This window comes from Procambarus clarkii, chromosome 3, assembly GCF_040958095.1.
Source record: "Procambarus clarkii isolate CNS0578487 chromosome 3, FALCON_Pclarkii_2.0, whole genome shotgun sequence".
NCBI classification, from domain to species: domain Eukaryota; kingdom Metazoa; phylum Arthropoda; class Malacostraca; order Decapoda; family Cambaridae; genus Procambarus; species Procambarus clarkii.
The window spans coordinates 4,773,478-4,791,943 of NC_091152.1; the positions used below are offsets into that span (position 1 = coordinate 4,773,478).

At 42.9% G+C, this 18,466-nt stretch overlaps 1 protein-coding gene across 5 annotated transcripts in view; it reads right to left on the bottom strand.

Moving 5' to 3' along the window:
- The window catches only part of LOC138367385 (uncharacterized), a 232,858-nt gene that overhangs the window by 208,254 nt on the left and 6,138 nt on the right, over window positions 1–18,466 (bottom strand). For 4 of the 5 annotated variants that reach the window (XR_011229356.1, XM_069328984.1, XM_069328975.1 and 1 more), the window contains exons 2-3: window positions 8,651–8,824; window positions 2,376–2,400 (exon numbers count right to left, since the gene is read on the bottom strand). Coding sequence is in view for 4 of the 5 variants with exons in the window: in XM_069328984.1 (XP_069185085.1) it covers window positions 2,376–2,400; window positions 8,651–8,715 (90 nt within the window). In the remaining variant the exon portion in view is untranslated. The remainder of the gene's footprint in view (window positions 1–2,375; window positions 2,401–8,650; window positions 8,825–18,466) is intronic. The other variant, XM_069328980.1, reaches the window with a different exon arrangement.

The window sequence follows — 18,466 nt, forward strand, 5'->3', positions numbered from 1 at the left end:
AAACCCTCAGAAAACAAAGACTGGTCATCAACGTTCCTCGTCTCGTCTGGTCAAGGTGGCGTCCGCCCCTCTTGCGGCATCGCTCCTTAAAACTATATTCTTAACATTACCAATCAAACCTTTTATTAACTTCATTTATCATATCCCTCATGCAAGTTTTTGATTGAGTCCATTTTTCCTTACAACTACTCTTCACATAGTTTTGCTATTCCAATACATGTTATTCCTAAACAATCTCCAGCTAAGGGTACTATTTATTTCAAAAACTTTCTCTAATCAACTCCTTTAACAGAAACTAACCTCCACAGGAGGTAAGGTTCATAACATAAGGCATCACAGTGTCATTAAAAAGGTTAAGGCAATGGCCTACTGCAGCTTTAGTTGGGAGAGACTCTTCAGCAAACATTTACAGTTCCTATACTGCACACATTTTCTTAATTAATGAGGATGGGACATTCTGTACTGCCGCCACCTTCCCTGAAGAAGTTTCCTCAACAGCGTCTTGTTGCTGCTCCTTGTGAAGGGCTAGGAGTTCTTAGGTGGTCAGTTCTTCACTGTGTTCATCCACCAACTCCTCCACATCAGCACCACCCAATCCAAGCCCAATTTCCAGCCCAGAGAAACAATTTCCTCAACAAGAGTCACTTCAGGTTCAGGTTCAGGCTCAAACCCCTCAAAGTCTAGTTCTGAAACACATTCAGGCCACAATTTTCTCCAGCCAGAGATCATAGTTCTTAGTCACCTCTTGCCAGGCTTTGTCCGAGTTTTAAAGCACTACAAATGTTAAAATGGTTTTTCCAAAACTCTTTGAGGGTGAAGTTTGTGGCATCAGTCACTTTGACATCTCCAGAAAAGTGCCCTGCCATAAAGTTTCTTAAAATTGGAAATTATTTTTCTGGTCCATAGGCTGCATTAGCCCTTACACTGCTCAGGGGTCCTTGGGACATTTACACCCCTGTGCGCAAGAAAAAAAAATTCAAAAAAAATTTTTCGTCTTCTAAACATGTTAATTTGTGTCCCCTGAGCACAGAAAAAATAAAAAAAAATCGTAGGTGACATATTTTGGGCGCAATTGACCGAGGAAGTCTGGCAAAAAGTGGGCGTTGACAGAGCGGTCGTCAGACCTGGTCAGCGTCACCCGCGTTGACAGATGGGAGTTGCCACAACGATATTATTACCTAATTGTTTCAATGTCTCTGATTGATTTTTTCTTAGTTTTTTTGCAGTAATATTATTCAATAGTGTGTATTGTAATATATTTATATAATAAAAGTGGTTAATAATCGCTATACTCAAAAGTATGATGTGCATATTAGTAATTGCACGGAAGGCACTGGTAAACTGAAGCGCGCCTAACTTTTGCCACCAGGAACCACGCGCTCGGTCGATTCATATGAGTATCAACAAACTCTTCAAGCTAGGCAAAGCTTGTAAACAGAGTCAAATTTTTTTAAGAAATTGAGCTCGAAAACCGAAAAATTTGTAAAGTGGGGCATTTGTAAACTCAGGTTCCACTATCTGATTTTAGAAAGAATGCAAACTGTTTTAGAAACTCTTTTTGCTATATATTGAATGTGGCCCCAGGAAATTCAGCTTATTATCAATGAGAATACCAAGGATTTTACCATCTACTGTGAATAAATAAAATAAAATAAGATAAAATAAATAAAACAGCCAGGCTAAGGATGTTTCCCATTACCTATTTTGGTTATACAAGGAAGGCCACCAAGAAAAAAATCCCATTTGATAAAAGAGCCATGCATCTATTGATCATTCAATATTATCAAGTCTCTTAAATGTTACTAGTGATAGGGTTTGACTACATCCCATGTATTAAAGACTGTGCACAATAATCAAAATACCTATTGAAACCTTGGAAGTGAATTTCCTATTTTAGTTACTTAATTCTTCTTTTGTAGTGAGTAAAGAAAATGGGATAAACATAGGAACAAGATCACCTTGACTTAAGCTGTACACAAAATTCTATGGCAGCGACAACACCTACTTTAATGTTCACATGACCAAGACAGTGGGCCAACCAGAGACTTTATGTCCACAGGAATCTCAAACAACAAACAATAAATTATAATATAAATTGTTAATATTATTAACAATTAAACTATATAAATTATAATACTGTACTATAATACAAACAATGAATTATAATAAATACCTGTAAACCTGTACCTATAAAATGTTTGGTCAATTTTACTGTTAATTATCTAAAAATTATCTGTTAGCTTAAGGACTTGCCCGAAACGCTATGCGTGCTAGTGGCTTTACAAGAATGTAAATTCAACTTAATTTCTATGTTCTCTGTTAACCCCCAATGTACTTTCTTGTATATAAATAAATAAATTGCAGCAACAACTCACCTCAGTGTAAGATGCATCTTCCTCCCTGAAATAAAAAAAACGAATCATTAAACTAAATATACTATATGTAGTTTCCCTAACTGAAAGTGAAGAGTAACGATGAAGAGTCAAAAAGAAACAGAAGGACCACCAGGAAACTTCATACTGACACCGAGAAGAAGCCTGCAGGTGGGAACCATCAAAGAGGCCACCTGATCACCATAGAGATGGTGATAAACCCCGAGTAAAAAACACCAAATGCGAAGACTCAAAGATAAGAGCGAACCAGTCTCGTACCGGACCAGGCCGATCTGAACGAGGCGGAACCGCGGAAAACCTCTGGGTTCGGACACCGGGCAAGCAGCACCTGAAATCATGGCTGGGCCGGCCACCACGGGTTCAAGAGAACTACTCGCCCCTGGTAAGTTTCCAAGTAAGCCAGGACCTGGAGCAACAACTGAACCGGGAAGAAGAGGTAGAGGAACCCCCACCTCGACCAGTCCTGCCGAAAAGCATTGATCCCGACTATGCACGATCCCATCAACTGAGGAACTAGCGGTGTAGATCGCTGGTGCGAGGGTCTGGGGCTTCCCCTTCCCGCTCCTGGGGAGAGGGGAGCTGCGCAGACATGTAGCGGAGTTCATGTGACATCATGCTTGTTTGCTCTAATTTCTTTTGAGGAGTTCTGTACACTCGTTGGCAATTTGTTGTTGTTTTAACCAGAAGAGGGGGTTTGTTTTGTGGCGCTTACCTTTCTGGGTGCCTGTCCTGGTCAATGGTAGATATAGAATGCTCCAAATCACATGTGTATTTCTATGGGCCATTGCTCCTCGTGCCTCTGTGAGAGAGGTCAGGTTCTGGCTCATGGTGCCCAGTAGGCCTAGAACTCCACCCACATTGACTGATGCAAAATAGATAGGGTATCCATATCAGCCTGGATAGCTCCGGGAAGCCATACGAGCTCCCCCCCAAAAAAGAAGGGACGCCTGGGCGCCTCGGGTCTCTCACAGAAAATGCCGTTTCATTACATTTAACGCTGGTTTTCTGTAGAGAACTCCTTTGATTAGGTAGTTTCGGGGAGCCAAAGATAAAGAAAAAGAGGGATTTACCCAGGAGGCAGCCCCACTCGCTTCTTAACTGAAAGTTGTGACAACTGGCTGCAACTTGCGACCCAAGGCTACACATGCCTGAGAATGGCCAGGAAAATTAACGAGGATACCGTGCGGCCAGGACCCTGTTCGACCTCCAAAAGCCTGGTACCCAAATGTCAGCCCTAAACACATTACCAAAAACACCAAAGTTGCGAACTTATGAACGTCATGGGCTCAGGGATAGACGAAGGCTGGATGGACCGAATAATCCTGCAGACGACCTGAGAGACCCGCACCCTGGAACAGGGAAGAGGGAAAGTGGGTCCATCCAAAGTGCATCTCCTGCCCCAGAGGCCATGTCGCACAAATAACGGCCACAACTGGACTTAAAAAGTGATGCACCCCCGGCCAAACCAACCAAACAACAACCCCAAGGACCCCTCCGGAAAGCAGTAATCTCATTCTTTGCCAGAAAAGGAGACAACTGCAAACTAATAAAACGACCACCAGTACCAAAAGATCAGAAACCCCAGCACCAGAGGAGAACATGAAGCACCCCAACCAGACCCCCAGAGGCAAATGCCAACAAAAAAATGAGCCTTAGAAAAACAGTCCGGAACCAAAGGGGCCACCATAAACAGAGGAGAAAAGAGAGCACCCGGATGGCTCAGGTGGCGCATGACCAGGCCAGAGGTGAAACAACGCCCAAGAAAGCTTGCGGAGCAGAGCAGAAGTGACATCCACCTCAAACGCAAGCTGAAGCGGCTCCGCCAGCGGCGCATGATATGAGCTGACAGTATTTGGCATAAATTGACAGTCCTAAAACAACCAAGAGAGAAAGGACCAAACAACCTGATCAGAAATCAGACAAAACCTACGAAGAGTCAAGAAATGCCGAAAGGACTGTCAGGAAACTTTGTACTGCCGCCGAGATGAAACTCACAGGTGGGACACCATCAACGAAGCCACCTACTCACCATGTAAGTGGTGATAAACCCGCGTCAAAAATACCAGACGCGAAGAGCAGAGGAGAAGATTGAACGAACTATGTACCGAATTGGACCGATCTGCTGAAAGAGGCGGAACTGCAGGAAAACCCTTAGGTTCGAACACCGAGCAAGTAGTGCCTAAAACCATGGCTAGGCTAGTCACCAAGGGGCCAATAGAACTACCCTCCCCCTGGTAAGTCTCCAGGATTTGGAGCAACAACTGAACTGGTGGGAACAGGTACGGATAACCCCACCTCGACCAGTCCAGTCGAAATGCATCAACCCCGATGGCCACGCAGTCGGGGAAGGGTGCCGAATATACCGTAAGATGCCTTGACCAAGCCAACGTGAAGAGGTCCACGTCCGACTGCCCGAACGTCCAGCAGAGCCAACAGAATGAGTCAGCGTCAACCTTCCATTCCGTGGACAGGGGAATGAAACAGAACAGGCCATCCACCAGGACGTTGGACACTCCCTGGACATGAACCGCCAGGAGAACCAAACCCTAAGAACTCAACAGACGAGTCGCCCAAAGGAACCAGCTCCAAAGAGCCAAGGATCACATTAAACCCCCATGGTTCAGACAATGAACCACAGGGGAGCAGTCTGAATGGAGCTGGATCTTTGATCCACGAGCGAGACGAACCTTCTGAAACGAATACCACACCACCACGAACTCCCGTGCTGTGCTGAGCCCGATGGAAGGACGGACCCTACCGACCCTGGCCAGCCTGGAGAGCACTGGTCACAAAGCCCCAGCTGAGAGATTAGGCATCCGTGAACACGAGTGAGGGCTCGAATAGGTAACGCTAATGGGTCATCACAACCTGGGTAAGGTGTGTGAACACACGAGGTGCCAGATTTAAGTTGAAAGGAAGACAACGAAAGTGACAAGCCTGTAATGCCATGACAAAACCAAGTCAGTCCATGAACCCTGGATGAATCGGGACATGCCAATACGTGTCCCAGAATTCCAGGGATACCATCCATGTGAACACCGCGCCAACCAGACGAAGGCGGGTCCAAAGGAGGAGCCGAACCCGAACCCGACACCAGTGGCCAACCATGACGAGATGAACCACGAGCCTTGGCACAACCCTTCCGGGAAGGCCCACTACGGGACCCCCAAAGAACCAGCAAGTCCGACATAGGACGGCAAGAAGCTGAAGCAGCCTGAATATACTGCACAAAGGCTGAAGCCTCAAACAGGAGAGGACAAAAGGGCGAAGACATCCTAAAAGCCAAGGCCCAAACGGATTCCACAGAAGAGGCAAGCAGTGACTGCCGACACACAAGCCGGTAAGCATAAAACAGCGCAACCACATCCCGCAACATCGGCGCGAAAAGCTCCAGCAAGGCAGCTAACAAGCGAGCCGACGAGACCAAGGCGCCATAACCAGGAACAGCCTCAAGCGCTCCACATCCTCAGTGAGCCAGTCCGAAGACAACTCGAGGAGGGAAAAGAAAAGCAAGGCCGAAGCCAAAAGACCCCGGGCACGCAAGTCCTCGGCCACCAGAGCTGCCGAAAGGGAGGGAACTTGCACATGGAGCTGAACGACACCAACATCCTGGGGAAGGGCAGGAGCAAACAAGCACCCATTGAGGCGCTCTAGGTCACCCCCAGGAAAACCTGCAACACCGTCTAAGCCTCCTGCCACTCAAGTGTGCGAGAACGTCAGAAGGAGTGCCAGGCCTCCAAGGTAAAGACAGGACTGTCCGCCAGCCATGACGACTCCAGAACCTCGTAACAGAGCCAGAAATGGAACAAAGTCTCAAACCTGAAAGCCGAGTAATCCATTGCCGAGGCATAATCCGGGTCACGCAGGTGGTTTGCTGCAAGGGCTTCCCACACCACAGCAGGTTGGATGCAATAAGCAGAAAACCTCCGGAAGGACGTAACCGAAGTACCCAGGGGAACATGGAACCGAACCAGGGGAGGGGCAGACACCAAGTCCAACTCATACGCAGAGGATGGAAAAGAAAACCCCACTCCTTGTAACAGTAAGCCCCGCTCAGAGGGCAGAAAAACCCAGGCGGGGTCCAGCGGGGCCCAAGGTCTTCCTCCGCAGGACCCAGGCCTGAGTCCTCCCCCCCAAGCACCGACCCCACCAGACAAGGCCAGCGCAGCCGTAGAAGCCGGACAGAAGGGGGCTCACTGGTCAGACCCAGAGGCTTCGGCCGGTTGAGTAGACTCGAATGCCTCCGTCGCCACACCGGAAGGGGCATCCCCCGAGGCTGCCCGAGTCTCAAGACCAACTAACCCCTGCCCCGACTCCAAAACCCTCAGACGTTTCGGGGCCAAAAGCAGGGGAGGGAACCAGAACGAACAACAGGAGGGGAAGGACAAGGAGGTGCAGACTGAACCAGGGTCGAGGCGACCCCCACCCCCCAAGTCTGGGTCCCTATAAGCAAAACGGGCAGCCGCGGGGCATCCGGGTGAGCAATCAACCGAGCGCGTTGCAACAAACGAAATCTAAAATGCAACGCCTGCACAGCCTATACCCGAAGATGATCATCTGCAGATTGGGTAAATTGAGTCACCAGCAAGCAGCAAAACTCACAGGGGTCAGGGTCGAAAGTGTCACCGACCCAACAGGCATGCGTGACGGAGGCAAAAACCGTAAGGGTCGCCCTGAGACAAGGGGATCGAACAACCCTCAAACTCGCATGAAGCGAGAGGGGGGACTCCGGAGTCGCATCCATCGGACCCACGCGTCCCCTAGGGGATTCCCAGGGTCCTGAGCATTTACTATAGGAGGACTCGCGCTCAGGTAAACCCAGGCAGGGGGCACCACCAAGTATCAGGATGAGGTCAAACACCAGTGGCAAGTAGGGCAGAACCCCCTTACCAAGGCAAAAACAAAAAGAAACAAAATCCCACAAGAGGACAACATACCCCCTCGGGAGCCGGTCGGCCGAGCGAACAGCACACTGGACTTGTGATCCTGTGGTCCTGGGTTCGATCCCAGGCTCCGGCGAGAAACAATGGGCAGAGTTTCTTTCACCCTATGCCCCTGTTACCTAGCAGTAAAATAGGTACCTGGGTGTTAGTCAGCTGCCACGGGCTGCTTCCTGGGGGTGGAGGCCTGGTTGAGGACCGGTGCTGCGGGGACACTAAAAAGCCCCGAAATCATCTCAAGATAACCCCAATGAACAGAGCCGGCCGCTGTGATTGGTGACAACAAGCTGCACAGCACCCTGCACCCCTTACTAGGGCAAAACTGCCTCCTACCCTAAGGTAAACTAGGGAGTCAAAACACCCAAGTACCCAAAGGGCGGCTGAAAAATTGAGTACTGTAGTTAAACGGACCCACAGAGGCAGATCCCAAGGAACCTGCCCCAAGCTCCAAGGGCAGTACTTACAGGGCACCTAGGGAAGGGAACCCTAGGCGCATGCAGCCCGAGAACTAAAGAGTAACTCCTGGCTCTCACACCCCTGGAGAACAGCCTTCACACACAAGGCACAGTGCAGTAAAAGTCTGGAGCCAGATGTAAGCTGATATTGATCCTGAGCAAAATCTACTGTCACAAATCTATAAGAACCCCCATATTGATCATCACTACCTGTACTGCAGGTATTACACAGCACACTAGGCAAAAGCCAAACTCTAAAATAACACTTGCTTATCAGTTTTCAACCAAAATGTCAGATCTCTTTGAAAACATTTTGATGATATAAATGTACTACTCACAGCACTAGGATACTAATCATTCATTATTTTAACAGAAACCTGGCTAAGTAAAGACCGTACCCAACTGTGCCGGGAAAAGTTGGTGGTCATGCAGTCTCTGTAATGTCAGTCACATAAAGCAAATAAAATATAAAAAGAAAAGAAAAAAGTAAACTGCAAGTTGTCTTCATCCTGAGGTAAACTGTAGGATAAAGCAGAAGGAAAAAAACATTTAAAAATACTTTACTTTGATAGAAAAATTAAGTTAAACAAATTACAAAAATATCCAGGCTTGGCTCTAATACAAAGTGTGCAAACAAACAAGATGAATAATCAAATTTACGTTACGTTAAGGTGCAAAATAAAATATGGTGCAGGAATACTGTGAGCTAGTCTGACTAAATCTGTTACCACACCGAGATGTGTTAACGGGTCTACTCAGTTGAGCACGCAGCAGTAATCTGAACTTGTAGTGGGCTAGGTAGCCCTATTTATACAGAATGACGGCCGGCCAGATGGTGCTGGTGACTTCTTTAACTATTAACCGGCTCATAAACTGCTTGTTTCGGGTGGCGTGAGCTCCCAGCGACCCAGGTGGGGTGACGGGCATTGGTGACGGGAGACTGGTATACTGTCTAGACGTCTAGAAGTAGTAGTAGTTCTTGTGGCTGCAGTACTTGCATATATAGACGTGATAATGGAGCAGGCCGAATTTCTTCCTAGAGAAATTACCGTGATTAGGTACTAATCTATCATCCATTCTTTTAACAGAAACCTGGCTATGTAAAGACCACACCTAACTTTACAACTTAGCTAGTTATAAAGCCATTCACAACTGTAGGCCTAACAAAAAAGGAGGTAGCACTGCTATATATTACCAAGATACCTTCATCTGCAATAGTGTCATTAGTGATAGAAATGACTACTGTAAATATACCTATGCTCAATTCTCGATTAAATCCATTAAATCCTCCTTGACTATTGGAGCCATCTATTGATTTCCTAATACAAACATAGCTGCATTCTCAGATAACCTGAAGAATCTTATCATAAACAACAACTTTAACAAAAATCACATTATTCTGGGAGGTAACTTCAATATTGACCTGTGTCAACAAAATAGCCCTCAAGTAAACTATTTCTTAAACAGCATGAACTCCTGTATGTTAATCCCCACAATCACCAGACCCACCCAATTAACTCAAACATCTGCTACTACCTAGGATCATTTATAGACTAACATAGCAGCTCTCCTTACATCTGGTATAATCACTGACAGAACAACTGACCACTATCCTACCCTCCTCATAGCAAAAATGGACATAAAACCACTGGCTAACAAGAAACTAACCTTTAGGTTACACAGTGAAGCAGCAATAGGCATTCTCTCAAATGCCCTCCACAATATAAACTGGGAATCTGAATTTAATAATGCACAAGATATATATTCATTAACTAACCTCTTCCTTTCCAAAATTTTAAGCCTTTACAATACTTATTGTCCTCTCCTCACCAAGCAAGTAACTGGCAAAAAGTTAAATAATCCCTGGCTCACTAATGGCATACTCAAAGCAATCGACAAGAAACATGAATGTAAAAAAAAAAAAAAACTTTTTGGCGTAGTTGCAAACTAAGTACAGTAGTTAAGAGGTACAATACAGTAGTTGCAAACTAAGTACAGTAGTCAGTGTTAACCAGTATACTGTAATAAGAAAAGCAAAAGTTTCCTATTACGAGAATAGATTCAAAGAAGCAAAAGGCAACATGAAAAGCACATGGAGAGCCATCTCTAACATCCTAGGAGCTAAACAACATTCACATAACCAGATAAAAATCTCTAAGGAAGGTCATATACCTGCAACAGATCTAGAAACAGCAACTGAATTTAATAGATTCTTTTCATCGATTGGATCTAACCTTGCCAGAAAAATCCCACACTCAGACACGTTACCACATATCTTTCAGGCAGCTACCCAAACACTCTTCTCTCACCAATCAGCCCTACAGATGAATTTTACATCATTCACTCACTAAAAACCAAAGCTGGGAACATTAGTGAAATACCATCCATGGTAGACAAAAGTGTCTCCCATGCACCACTCATAGCTTTGCTGTTCAACAAATCTCTAGTCGTACCTTCCCCGAGATTCTTAAAAAAAAAAAAAAGCACGAGAAACGAAAGTTCATAAAGGAGGCAATCCGGCAGACATAAACAATTACAGACTAATATCAAATCTACCTATATTATCAAAACTATTTGAAAAATTATTTACTAACAGCTCTACTCCTATCTTGTAAAATTCAACATGCTAAGTCCCTGCCAGTTTGGCTTCCGCTCCCAAAAGAGTACCAATAATGCAATTAATAAGTCTCCTTGATATAATCTACTCAGCCCTTGACAAAAATGAGTTTCCAATTGAACTCTTCACTGATTCACTTCTTTGATACTGTTAACCATAACTACCTCTTACTTAAACTCAACCTGGAATCTGAGGCCTTGCGCTAAACTATATCCGATCCTATCTTAGTGACAGACACCAATATGTAGCCATCAATGACAACCTCTCCCACTCTTACCATTAATTGCAGGGGTGCCACAAGGCAGCATCCTAGGACCTCTCCTATTTCTTATATACAGTACATCAATGATCTGCCTAATGTCTCTAACATGCTTAAACCAATATTGTTTGCTGATGATACTACGCTCATCTACTCAGACCCTAATCCGCACATCTATATAAATAAAAATGGAAATGTTCGTTTGGGCATAACCACTAATCTCCAAAAGTTCTTCACCGATTGCTTTGAAATTTTCACACAATGTTCCATTCGCATCCAAGCAGGTTTTTATATACATACTATATAGATGTCGCGTCTCTGACGGTAAAAATAAAAAAAACATTCTTTTTCTGAAAAACTGTGTTTTTCCATGTGTTTTTCATGCGAGGAAATCTTCGAAACCTCTTTACCGATCGCTTTGAAATTTTGACAACGTTGCATTTAAATAGGTGCGTCTTTTTATATATCTACTATATACATGTCTCACCTGTGACAGGAAAAACATGCCTTTTTAGAAAAACAGCACCACCTGTTGGACGTAAGAGCAACACACGCTGTAATCTTTGAAAGTTCTTCACCGATTGCTTTGAAATTGACAAGGTTGCATTTGAATAGGCGAGTGTTTTTATATGCCTACTACAGTACATAGATGCAACCCTTGTGACAGGTAAAAACAAGCATTTTTGAAAAACAGCGCCATCTGTTGCACATAATAGCAACATGCTCGCTATACTAAATACGTCACGAATTCCATTTCAATGTTTCCAATTGCATTGATAAATTTTATTTTCATAGATTTCGATTTATTTTATTTTTAATTTAATTATTTTATGTGACATTGTGTTGTAATTGAGCTGTGTTGTTTACCATATCGTTCATTTCATAAGTACAGTATAAGTAAAGATGTCACACCTGTGACAGGTAAAACTATGCTTTTCTTGAAAAACAGTGCCATCTGTTGCATATAAGAGCAACACACATGCTATATTAAATATCCATTTCAATGTTTCTGATTGCATTAATAAATTGAATTTTTATAGATTTTGATTTATTTTCATTTTGATTTAATTATTTTGTGTAAATTGCATTGGAATTGAGCTGTGTTGTTTACCATACCATTCATTTCATGAGTACAATTTTTTTTTTTTTTTCATATTCTCATTTCATTTTTTAACTTTTTTTTCTTATATTTCAGTGATGGGAACATCAGATCACTTGATGTTCCCAATTTTCTGATGGGAACATCAGACCATTTAGGAAGGCATCGGACGAGGGAGTGGGGAATGGTGGGGATAACGAGGAGACGGAAGTGAGAGATGGTGGGGAGGATGAGGGGACAAGGGAGGGGGTAATGGTGGGGAAGGACGAGGGGACGGGGGAGTTTGGGATGGTGGGGACGAGGGGATGGGGGAATGGAGAATGGTGGGGAGGACAAACGGACAGGGGAGTGCGACATGGTGGGAAGGAAGAGCTAGGGGATGGAGGAGTGGAGAATGGTGGGGAGGACTGGGGGACACGGAAGGTTGCTGTGACTCAGCAACACACATGCGTTGCTGAGACACAGCAACGCATGGCCGGGTACTGCTAGTATTAAATAATGTAAATAATGAATTAAAAAAATCAACTTATGGATGTCAACCAACAACTTGCACTAAACATAGAAAAGACCTACTACATCTTGCAATTTGGAAGCAAATCAACAAATGCAATTCAGCTTCAGATAGACAATGTTAACATCAGCAATAAAAATGATGGAAAGTTCCTTGGCCTATACTTAGACAAGAGACTTAACTTCAGCACCCACATAACACATAACTAAGAAAGTCTAAAACAGTTGGTTTACTCTCTAAAATCAGATATTATGTACCTTACTCTGCTCTCCTCTCACTATATTACGCACTTATCTATCCCTATCTTACTTATGGTATCTGTGCATGGGGTTCAACCTCTGCAAACTACCTCAAGCCCATCATCACCCAACAAAAATCTGCTATCAGAACAATAACAAACTCTGCTTTCAGACAACACACAGCTCCCCTGTTTAAATCCCTAAATATGCTAAACAAATTCACTCCACACATTCTTTTGTGCCAATTACATTTACAAAACCCTTTTCTTAGGTGCAAACCCTGTTCTGAAACCCTTCCTGGACAAATGTATTAGTACACACAATCACCAAACCAGACATAAATAACTCTTTGATATCCCCAGAGTCAAACTTAATCTTTGTAAACACTATACAAATAAAGAGACCTAGTCTGTGGAACTCGCTCCCTAACGAATTGAAAAGCAGTCCATCTTTTGCCTTATTCAAAAACAAAAAGTACATAATTTCATTTTCATAGTTTCCTACTGAGTGCTTTAACTTGCACTGTCTCTAGTGCTACCCAATCCCCCAATATATGTACCTAACCCATAGAACTTTCCCATTGTAATCTTTGATATCATCTGATATCATGGTTGTTATATTGAGTGCATATTCTACTTCATTATTCCTTGAAATGATCTTCAAATTGTGCTACAATGAACCAATTGATAACCCTGAAAGTTTACCCTAATGCACCTAGAAATCCTTGTCATTCTAATGTATTAATCTAATCTTTGTTTATTGTGTAAAAATTTCTTACAATTTGTAAACATTTTTTGTCAACTTTGCTGGAAATTATCTACTTAACTTTCTGTTAGATTATGGACTTGCCCAAAACGCTATGCGTGCTACTGGCTTTACAAGAATGTAAAAGCATCATCATTACTATGTACAGTACTCAATTAACCCCCAATGTACCTTCTTGTAAGCTAAATAAATAAATAAAAATAACAAAAATAAATAAATAATACATGGGTTAAACAATCCATGGCTTACCAAGGGTGTACTGTACTTAAATCTATTAATAAAATACATGACCATGAGAAGAAGTATGGGTTAGGGGTCATGTCCAAATTAAGAAGTTTCAAGGAGATACTGTACTCATCAATGCTGTCTACAATAATTAGGAGAGCCAAAATAAAATACTATGAAAATAAATTAGACCAAATTAAGGGCAACATTAAGAAAACATGGAACACTATTTTCCAAATATTAGGATAAAAATAGATTTTGAATAAAAAACCAATAATCATATCCAATGACAATGGTGTGCTTTCAGCCTCTGACACTGCTACTAAATTAAAGTTTCTTCTCATCCATTGGCACATTCCTTGCAAATGATATCCCATCCTCCCTAACTAATGTTAAGGATTACCTTACAGGAAACTTTCCAGTCTCTCTGTACCTAACTCCCGCTAATTCCTTTGATATTATGATAAGCCTTTCTCTTATAAAAAATGTCAAGTACCCTAGCTGAGATACCAACTAATTTACAAAAAAGCCTCCAGATTTCTGGCTCCAGCAATTGCATTGCTCTACAACAAATCACTAACTCCAAAAAGTTCTGGATATTCTAAAAAAAAATTGTGAGAAACCCCAGTCCATAAATGTGGTGATCTCACAGATGTCAATAACGTCAGACCTATATCAATTCAGCAGACCTTGTCAAAAATATTTTAAAGCTAATCTACCAGCAGCTTTACTCTTATCTAGCTAAACACAATATACAGCACTTAGCTCTTGCCAAAATGACTTCAGACCCCAAAAAAGCACTAATGATGCATGCAGCTCTTGACAAACTCTTCTCAAACTCAAACACTATGGAGTTAGAGGTCACTCCATTGAGTACATGCAATCTTACCTCATGGGCAAAAGCAGTACTGTACTGTATGAGCTCGCTTATCCAAACAATGCAACACGTGCCCTACAGCCACGGCTCCCGCGCAGGCCGGGCTCCACGGCTCACGCGCAGCCCGGGCTCCACGGCCACGGTTCACGCAACACATGATAAATCCTGCCTCACAGGTTTAATAGAATTCTATGACCAGGCAACAAAGTTAGGCAAGAAAGAGAAGGGTGGGCAGACTGCATTTTCTTGGACTGTCAGAAAGCCTTTGACACAGTACCTCACAAAAGGCCGTTACAAAAGTTGGAGCAACAGGCAGGAGTGAAAGGTAAGGTGCTCCAGTGAATAAGGAAGTATCTAAGCACCAGGAAACAGCAAGTAACTGTGAAAGGAGAGACATCAGGGTGGCGCGACATCAGCGGAGTCCCACAGGGCCCTGTGCTTGTACCTATCCTGTTTCTGATATATATAAATGATGTTCCAGAGGGTAAAGACGCATTCCTCTTAATGTTTGCTGATGCAAAAATTATGAGAAGAATCTAGACAGATGAAGATAGACAGAAACTACAGGACGACCTGGACAAACTGGAGGAATGGTCTAGAAAATGGCTACTAAAGTTCAACTCAGGAAAGTGTAAAGTAATGAAATTAAACAAAGGGAGCAGAAGGCTGAACACAAGGTACCGTCTGGGAGGTGAAATTCTGCAAGAGTCAAATAGAAAGATCTGGGGGGGGGGGGTTGATATCACACTGAACCTGTCCCCCAGAAGCCCACATCAAAAGGATATTATCAGCAGCATATGCTAGACTGGCCAACATAAGAACTGCCTTAGAAACTTGTGTAAGGAATCATTCAGGACCTAGTATACCACTTATGTCAGACCAATTCTGGAATATGCAGCTCCAGCCTGGAGTCCATACCTACTTAAACACAAGTCAAAGTTAAATTAGATTCAGAGGTATGCCACCAGAATAGTCCTGGATCTGAGTGGTATGAGTTACAAGGAAAGGCTAAGGGAGCTGAATCTCATGTCCCTGGAAAATAGAAGAATATGGGGAGACATAACCACCTACAAAATTCCTAGGGGAATTTACAGGGTGGACAAAGATAAATTATTTAGCACGGGTGGAACACGAACAAGGGAACACAGGTTCCCTTGTTCCCAGATTCAAAAGGTGACACCCCTAGGGTCAACACTTGCAGCAGAGGAGCTCCAGCATATTTCAACAATCCTAAGTATTGTAGTACAGGTTGATGGTAGTGAGTGGTGTCCCAGAGAACATAAAGGTATAGTGCTCTTGAAAAATAGGTGAGATAACAGGAAAGTGCTAAGGGAAGTGAAAAATCGGATGAGAAAAAGTTGCCCTAGTGTTTACAGTGCAGAGAAGAACATTCAAGATGGCCACTGGCAAGGGGAAAAACAAAACAGAGCTTGATTTTGAGGGATTCAATGAAGAAAGCATTGATATTAGCAGTCTACATAACAAGTTGGTAAATTTATAAACTATAGTGAACTCTCATGTAGAAATAATTAGTAAATTGAAAGAAAGTAATGACCATTTGAATAGCAAAGTTTTATGTCTTGAGGGTTTAGTGAAAGACTTGCGCAAGGATAAGAATCAATTGGAAACAAATTGCAAAGCCATGGAAGAAGAAAATAAACTCTTAAAAATAGCTTTGGAAGAAGTTAAAGTAAATTTAAACATAAATGACTACAATAGGTTAGGCAAGGAAATTCAACAGGAGAAACAGCTTTTGTCAGCACAGATGGAGGAAGTTACACAGGGAATAGAACAGTGCAAGAAAGATATGCAACTCACTTATGCACAAGTGGCCAAGGAGAAGGAAAAAATAGAAGCAGTAGTAAAGGAAGTCAAACACTGCAGCAACCAAGATAAAACAAACATTAGGCTAGAAGTGAGGAAAGAATTGGCATCTAACCCGAAGTTGGTGCAAAACACAGTTGATCGGAGTAAGTCCCTGATCATTTTTGGCTGCAAAGAAAAGGCGATAACATCTAGGTCAGAAAGAGCTGTAGAAGAAGCTAAAGTAGTAGATAAAATTGTTGGCCTCGTGGAAGGTCTTACAAACAGAGAGAATGTGTGCGACTACAGGAGAATAGGCAGGTACGTAAAAGGGAAAGATCGACCTTTGAGGATCACCCTAAACAGTGCCAAACAGATGGAAGAAGTACTAAGGAATGCTAGAAAATTGCAAAGGGATGAGGATGGGAAAGGGTGGTCGTTAAGACGAGATCTTTCAAAAGAAGACAGAGAGAAGCTGAAACTGAACCTCGCCGAGGCAAAACATTTAAATGAGAGCAGGAATGAAGAAGAAATAAATTCTTTTTTCTACAAAGTGATAGGGGTAGGCAAACCAGTAAAGTGGTACATAAAGGCAAACCAACAAAATCAATAGAGAGAGGGGGAGTGAAGAATAAGGAGAGGGGGAACAAGTTCCTGAAGATTGCATACACCAACATAGATGGAGTGAGATCGAAGATACTGGAGTTAAGTGATGTAATACAGCTGCAGACACGAGACATTGTTGCACTCACGGAGACAAAACTTGAAGATGTAATTTTAAATGAGGTCATATTCCCAAGGGGCTACTCAATTTGGAGACGGGACAGAAAAATTAGGAAAGGCGGTGGCGTTGCTGTGCTGGTAAAAGAACACCTAAAGGTGAAGGAAATAATGACTGCCAATCCACAAGAAGTTGACATAATAGCACTAGAGATCTGCTATGAGGATGATAAACTAATGATGATAAATGCATATAGTCCACCGCCTAAGCAGCACATGGTCAAAGGAGGAGCTAGATAGTAAACGTGAAGGTCTTATAACAATAATGAGAGAGATTATAGCGGGAGCGGATAACGATAGATCACGACTGTTGATAGTCGGTGACTTCAACTTGAAATCCATAGACTGGGAAGCATATGAAGCTAAAACAGAAGATTTTTGGACCTGTAAATTTGTAGACCTCATCCTGGAAACATTCTTGTATCAACATGTTAAACAAGCTACGAGGATGAGGGAAGGGGACGTTCCCTCCATGCTAGATTTGATATTTACCAGGAAGGAGGAAGAGATATTTGACATTCAGTACCTTCCTCCCTTGGGTAAAAGTGACCATGTCTTTTTGGGAATAAAGTATGCAATGCGTTATAAGCTGGAAGAAAATAAGGAGGTTGAAGCAGTTGAAAAACCAGACTTCAGGAGAGGACATTATGGTGACCTTAGAAATTTTTTTAGTGAGTATAATTGGACAGACTTGATGCTAGGCAAGGAAGTGAATGAGATGTATGGCAAGTTTTGTGAAATATATGATAAAGGCACAAAAAAATTTATACCAAAACAGAGATGCAGAACTAGGAAACAGGATTGGTTCAATAGAAATTGCGAGAGGGCTAGAGACCGAAAGACACAAAAATGGAATCAATACAGGAAGAGGCCGAACCCCTAAACATACCAGCGATACAAAGATGCGAGAAACAACTACACGGCAGTGAGGAGAGAGGCAGAAAGAAATTTTGAAAAAGGGATTGCGGACAAATGTAAAACAGAACCAGGTCTATTCTATAAATTCATAAACGACAAATTGCAGGTAAAGGATAATATTCAGAGGTTGAAAATGGGAAATAGATTCACGGAAGATGAAAAGGAAATGTGTGAAACACTAAACGAAAAGTTCCAAAGTGTGTTTGTACAAAATGAAATCTTTAGGGAACCAGATACAATAAGAATTCCAGAGAACAACATAGACCACATAGAGGTGTCTAGAGACGAAGTGGAAAAAATGCTCAAGGAGCTCGGTAAGAACAAAGCAGCTGGCCCAGATGGCGTTTCACCATGGGTTCTGAGAGAATGTGCATCTGAGCTCAGCATTCCACTTCACCTGATCTTTCAGGCATCCCTGTGTACAGGAATCGTAGCAGACGGGTGGAAACAGGCTAACATAGTTCCAATCTACAAAAGTGGCAGCAGGGAAGACCCCCTCAATTAGACCTGTATCATTGACAAGTGTAATAGTGAAAGTATTGGAAAAACTAATCAAAACTAAATGGGTAGAACACCTAGAGAGAA